Raw genomic sequence first — 6572 nt, 5'->3', positions numbered from 1 at the left:
CATGATTGATGTGATACGTTTGCACTTTGCAGTGAACACTTGAGAAAAGTGATATCGTAAAGACTTGGGCAAATACCAATTGTTCGGTCAACTCAACAACATAAGTATTGCTATATAGTAATACATTTGAAAAGCAAATCAAGCTTAGAATCAATAGTAACAGCATGAAGAAGAACATTATCTTATTGATTCTTCTCTTTCTAATTCAATTTTCTTTATCACTTTCTTCCTCAAATAAGACTGACCAACAAGCTCTACTAGCTTTCCAAAATCTTATTACAAGTCCTAATCATTTTTTGGCCAATAATTGGACCAAAAATACTTCTTTTTGCTCTTGGTTTGGTGTCACTTGCACTCCAAAAAGGCAAAGGGTTGTGGCTTTGGCTCTTCCTAATTTGCAACTTCAAGGCACAATTCCCGATCTTGGCCAATTTGTCCTTCCTCAGTGTTCTCAATCTCCAGAATAACAGCTTCCGCGGTGGCATCCCTTATGGACTTGGCCACATGCCTCGCTTGCGAGTTATTGATGTTAAAAACAATCAGCTCAACGGAAGTATACCAACAAGTCTATTTCAAAACCGGAGAGTTCAAGTAATTTCATTGGCTTTCAATGAACTCAGTGGTGAAATGTGGAGAGGGCCATGGTATGTACCCGAACTCAGAGTCTTAAATCTCAGGAATAATAGCCTCACCGGTATAATCCCTCCTTCTATTGGAAATGCCACAACATTGATGAACTTCAGTTTGTCTGGGAATAGAGTCAGCGGCAACATTCCAAAGGAGGTCGGTAATCTGAGCCAGCTTGCATTTTTTCTCTTGTCCGATAATCAACTAACAGGTTCCATTCCCGCAACACTGTTTAATATCTCGTCACTACTTGCCGTATCTGTGTTACACAATAGCCTTTCTGGTCCTCTGTTGCTAGATGAAGGCAATATTGTGTCAAATCTGTACTTTTTTAAGTATATCTCACAACCAAATTTCTGGTTGCATTCCTTCCAACATATGCCAACTCACAGAGCTCAAAGTTTTGTCCATATCTTACAACAATATAACTGGAGACATACCCCAGAAATATTGGTTGTTTATTCCAAACTCGAGGAGTTTTATATTGGTGATAACCTAATAAAAGGGACTATTCCCACTTCATTGGGAAATATTTCCACTCTGCATAATCTTCACTGTCGAAACAATCAGATAGTAGGGGGGATTCCTCCGGAATTAGGGAAGCTATCAAATTTGAGGGAATTAAGCTTTGACAATAATTCTAATCTTATTGGTCAAATTCCAGAGGCTATTTTCAACATATCTTCTTTGGAAGTGATTGGTTTCAGTTTCAATAACCTCTCCGGGAGAATTCCAACCACTACAGGTCTTCATCTTCCCAATCTTGAAGGACTTTACTTGGGAGCAAATCAGTTCAAAGGGGAAATTCCATTGTTTATAACAAATGCTTCCAAGCTTCAGATACTGGAGCTAAATAATAACTTTCTGACAGGAACTATTCCTAATAATTTGGGAAATCTGCGTGAGCTGCGAGGACTGCTCCTATATAATAATCAACTTACCAATGAATTAAGAGAGCGTGAGTTGTTATTCTTCAATTCTTTGGCGGACTGTAGGATGTTGCAATATCTACAAGTGGGTTCCAATCCGTTAAATGGCGTTCTTCCCAATTCTATTGGAAATCTTTCATCTACTATTGAAAACTTTTATATAGTAGATGCACACATCAATGGCCTCATCCCCAAAAGTATAGGCAACATGACTGGTCTTACATCCCTAAGCCTTGACGGAAACAACTTGACAGGGAGTATTCCTTCTGAGATTGGTAAGCTTAAACAACTCCAAGGGCTGTATCTAGATAACAATAAATTGAAGGGACATATTCCAGAGGCCGTATGCCATTTATCTAATTTGGTTCAATTATTTCTGAATGTTAATGAGCTCTCTGGATTAATTCCAGAATGCATAGGAAATCTTAGCATGCTACAATATCTTTATTTGGGTTCTAATAAATTTTCATCAAAATTTACGTTGAACCTTTGGAAGATGAGTGGTCTTCTCTATCTAGACGTATCACAGAATTCAATGGAGGGAGAAGTTCCATCAGATATTGGAGCACTGAAAGCCATTGTAGAACTACATCTTTCCAGTAACCACTTTTCAGGAATGATTCCAAGCACATTCGGGGAACTCCAAAACCTACAGTATCTTGACCTGTCGAACAATTCATTTTTTGGCAAAATTCCATTATCCTTTGCCAACTTGATAAGCTTAGAATACTTGGATTTGTCTTCAAATGACTTGTCAGGTACTATTCCTATGTCTTTGGAAAAACTCTCCTACCTTAAAAGCATTAATGTTTCATTTAATGATTTAGAAGGTGAAATACCGAGTGGTGGCGTGTTTGCAAATTCCACTTTGCAATCATTTCTCGGGAACAAAGGTCTTTGTGGAATGCACATATTGGAGATTCCTGCTTGTGCTATCACTAATCCTGGAAAACAATCAAAGCTTAAGGAGGTTGTGCTAACAATTGTTACTCCAGTGGTTATTGCATCCTTTCTGATATTCTTGTTCGTTTCAATTTGGATAATGAAACGACAGAAGAAAGGGATGTCCAAAGATGTTGAAAAGGTATTGGAGATCGGGACTCATCAATTAGTTTCTTATCACGAGATTCAACGAGCAACAAATAATTTTTGATGAATCCAATTTAATTGGTGAGGGAAGCTCTGGCTCTGTGTACAAAGGAACATTGTTTGGTGGAACTGCAGTGGCCATTAAGGTTCTGGATTTGGAAAATGAGCAAGTATGCAAGAGGTTTGATACCGAATGTGAAGTGATGAGAAATGTTAGACACAGAAATCTTGTTTCAGTGATTACTACATGTTCTAGTGACTATATAAGAGCCTTTGTTCTGCAATTTATGCCCAATGGAAGTCTTGAGAATTGGCTGTACAAAGAAGATCGCCACTTGAACCTTCATCAAAGAGTCACTGTAATGCTTGATGCTGCTATGGCAGTCGAATATCTACACCATGGTCATAACACTCCTATAGTTCATTGCGACCTGAAGCCAGCCAACGTTCTTTTGGATGAAGATATGGTGGCTCATGTTGGTGATTTTGGAATCTCTAAAATTTTAGCTGTCAGCAAGTCTGTGGCACATACAGAGACATTGGGCACTCTTGGATACATTGCACCAGGTATAAAAAATCTACTCTCATTGATTTTCTTTTATCATAATTAAGCCTCACCAAGTTGTAGAAGTAAAAATAGAATTATTGTTGTGTTTCAACTGAGTAAATTTTCTTCATTCCTTTTCTAAGAATATGGCTCGGAGGGAATAGTGTCTGCTAGTGGTGATGTTTATAGCTACGGCATCATGTTGATGGAGGTTTTGACCAAAAGAAGGCCAACAGATGAAGAGATATGCAATGGAAATCTTGACTTGAGGAAATGGATTACACTATCATTTTCGGGGAGTATGATGGACGTTGTGGATGCCAATCTTTTTTCTGAGGAAGAACAAATCACTAGTAAAAGTGAAATCTGCATAGCCTCCATGATAGAATTGGGTTTAGACTGCACAAAGGAAACGCCGGAATCAAGAGTGACTATGAAAGAAGTAGTGAAGAGGCTTAACAAAATCAAGAACGCATTTCTGGAAACATAGAAGTCATGGTGTTCTTTGCTGAGCTGCAAATTAATATGATGCTGTTTGTTTCTTTAATAAAGTTGTTGTATAGTACTACTTGAAGTCTTTGAGTAGTTTTGGACCTATTTTACTCTATATATTTGTGATTATGTTTTGAATGCTTGAAAGAAACCAGAAATAAAGGTGTTTAGCTGCACTATTTTGTTTTTTGAATGTGATAAACAATTTGTGAATTGAGCACTTTTCATTTCCTTGTACTAATTAATTACTGTCTTCTTTGGACTTCACCTGCACAAGTATTCCAACAAGCCTATCTTGACAACAGGGAGTTCCAAAGAAAAATTGGTAATCTGAGGCAGCTTGCATTTTTGTCCTTGGTCGATAATGGTTTCATTCCCGCAACACTGTTGTCCCTCCAATGGAATATTGTGTGAAATCTGAAGTTCCTAAGTATATCTTACAATCTAATTTCTGGTCACATTCCTTCCAACAACATAACTGCAAAAATCAAGTAGTTTTCCTTTGGAAAGATTAGTGTGAGGCTTCTGCTATAATCCTGAGTTTAACTGCGACAAAAATATGTTTTAGATGTTATTTTCATACTATGATATTGACATATGACCATTTATAGGTTGAATGACACTTTGATCTCTAAAAAAAACCTTGCTATTTTTATAGGCAAATTTTTTCGTAAACAATGTCACATTTACATAAGAGAATCAATAAACATTTCTGTTATAACTTTAGTGTCCTGAGTATGAGTATAAGCTAACAGAGGTTTAAGGATCAATTCAACTTAAGCAAGAATTAAGGGTGTACTCGGTACAGGGGAAAAACATTTCTCAACTTTTCCGTATATGGTTGGTCAACTGTGTGGGAATAAGACACAGCCACATTGGCGCTTTTGTCAATCAACAACAACAGCGTCTCAATGTCAAACAAGTTTGGACATATTTTTATTGATAGTTTACTTAAAATATTGACTCCTATTTCTTGACGAATTAAAATAAAACCTCTTAACAAGAATTCTTGTATCTATTATGAGTTAGCCGACTTTTATTCCATTTTGTGAAACACAACCCAAGTAGTGTCAACTGTCAAGGAAAAAATGGATAAATTCCTTTCCTTATTTTCCTCCTCCTTTTAATCTGTTTTCACATTAATCTTTTTGCTACTTATTTTCCTCATCCATATTAATCTGTTTTCACATTTTGAAAATTTGAGTCTATTTATTTAAATTAATGAAGGTATTTAGCTGCACTGTTTTGCTTTTTTCTGCAAACTCGGAAATCTCTCTTTTCGCCTCTCTCCTTCATTTGTATTTGCCTCGGAAGTTTTACACAGTCAATGTGTAGAGCCTAAACTCTAATGTGATTAAAAACATGAATAGATTAAGCACCTTATCCATTTTTTTTAATCTCTTCCGGCCCGACTTAGTTTAAAAAAAGTATTCATATGACAATTTCCATTCATAGAAATAATTTTGTTATTTTGTTGCTTTGCCTTATTATTGACGAGTGCAATTCATGTATTAGAGTAAGTTAATAGAACCAATTTAAATTAGGATAAGATGTTTAGATGGTCAAAAGCAAAAGTTAAGGTTCACAATATGATACATTATGAAACGATACGTAACAACAATAGTGAAATTGACACGCCCCGAGCCTACAACCTGGACGTAGCCGGCACTCGAAGACCATTGTTGGCCCCCAAGCGAACCCTTGGCCTGGCTTTCTTAACTCAGCGGAAACTTAACTCAACAGCATAACTCAATGCAATGAAAGGTTATAAAATAACCAATTGATAAAAAACTACCAAAAGGCAACTCGAGTCTCAAAAATAGAATATTATATATATACATAGATGAGAGACTCAAAACTAACTGACTGACTGTCTATGAAGCCTCTATAATACTGAGATGGATGTTGGGACAGACCCCGCAACATCCTAATAAAACAAAACTAAGAGAACAAAATATCTGAGTCCTCCGGAAAGCAAGGAGGCTCACCACTAACTCTGGAGTGCTCAGCTGGATCAACGACGTGCTAGATGCTGATCCTGGGTACCTATGTCTGCATCATAATAAGATGCAGGCCAACTGGCATCAGTACATGGAATGTACGAGTATGCGAGCTGGAAAGCTAAACCACAACTTAAGCTTGAAAGGAGTACAAGAGAACACTTACCTTGGCTCTGTTCGACTCATGAATAACTGAACTCAATATATAAAGCAATAAGACACATGCAATATATAAATCTTGTAAAACAGTATAAACAACTTAGTTTGTTAATGATAAAACAATACAAAAACTCAACTTTACTTATATAAAAGTAATATAACTTTTGTTGGGAGGTTCTTTAACCGACAACCACCGCTATGAGCCCTAGTGATGATACAACGTTTTACCTCACGTTGCCCAAGGACCATCCTATACCTTGCCATGATATAGGACCTTACTTTACTTAGTGGATCCACTAGCTTAATCTTACATGATCATCTAAAAAGAATGACCCGTCAAGTCCCATGTTGGCGCATGGTTCTTATGGAGAGTTGAGTTAATATGAAACTCGTGTCCCCAATTCGGTGCTCAATACTACTCCCAAAAATACTTTGGCTCATAAGTGTCTTTAAACACATCTTTCTTTAGTTGAGATAATTACTCAAAACTTAGCCCAAAGGCTCTTTTTTTTTTGGAAAACATGGTTCCCCTCTTACTTAAATGTAAAAACATTTATAAACTTCTTTGGGAATACTTAGTTCCCTAATAGCTTTTGAGAAATGAACTCAACTTTAAACTCTTGACTTAACTTGAAACTCTATACTCTTTACTTGACTTGAAACTTGAACCTTAAAATGAATTTAAAACGTTTAATAACGACTCTTGAAAAGCTTTAAAGACTTGCTTGG

The 6572-nt window shown here is 36.6% G+C and overlaps 2 protein-coding genes across 2 annotated transcripts; both read left to right on the top strand.

Moving 5' to 3' along the window:
• The first annotated feature begins 504 nt into the window (after positions 1–504).
• LOC107058952 (LRR receptor-like serine/threonine-protein kinase ERL2) lies at positions 505–1511 on the top strand. Its single transcript, XM_015305236.1, has 2 exons — positions 505–1439; positions 1499–1511. The coding sequence occupies exons 1-2, from the start codon at positions 505–507 to the stop codon at positions 1509–1511; spliced, it is 948 nt and encodes a 315-aa protein (XP_015160722.1).
• Positions 1512–1584: 73 nt separating this feature from the next.
• Positions 1585–3760, top strand: LOC102602598 (probable LRR receptor-like serine/threonine-protein kinase At3g47570). The gene is made up of 2 exons (XM_015305229.1): positions 1585–3212; positions 3336–3760. Exons 1-2 carry the CDS (start codon positions 2849–2851, stop codon positions 3680–3682), a joined length of 711 nt encoding a protein of 236 aa, XP_015160715.1. The 5' UTR covers positions 1585–2848; the 3' UTR covers positions 3683–3760.
• The last annotated feature ends 2812 nt before the right edge of the window (positions 3761–6572 follow it).

This window comes from Solanum tuberosum, unplaced genomic scaffold, assembly GCF_000226075.1.
Source record: "Solanum tuberosum cultivar DM 1-3 516 R44 unplaced genomic scaffold, SolTub_3.0 scf00725, whole genome shotgun sequence".
Taxonomy (NCBI): Eukaryota; Viridiplantae; Streptophyta; class Magnoliopsida; order Solanales; family Solanaceae; genus Solanum; species Solanum tuberosum.
The sequence above is the reverse complement of the archived record's forward strand: the minus strand, read 5'-3'. Positions and strand labels throughout refer to the sequence as shown.

What these genes read in the sequence shown, in the direction of transcription:
- LOC107058952 (XM_015305236.1), top strand. Translation starts at nt 505, where the DNA reads ATGCCTCGCTTGCGAGTTATTGATGTTAAAAACAATCAGCTCAACGGA.
- LOC102602598 (XM_015305229.1), top strand. Translation starts at nt 2,849, where the DNA reads ATGAGAAATGTTAGACACAGAAATCTTGTTTCAGTGATTACTACATGT. An exon ending in TCTTGGATACATTGCACCAG is followed by an intron (nt 3,213 to 3,335) that starts GTATAAAAAATC and finishes TCCTTTTCTAAG; the next exon opens with AATATGGCTCGGAGGGAATA.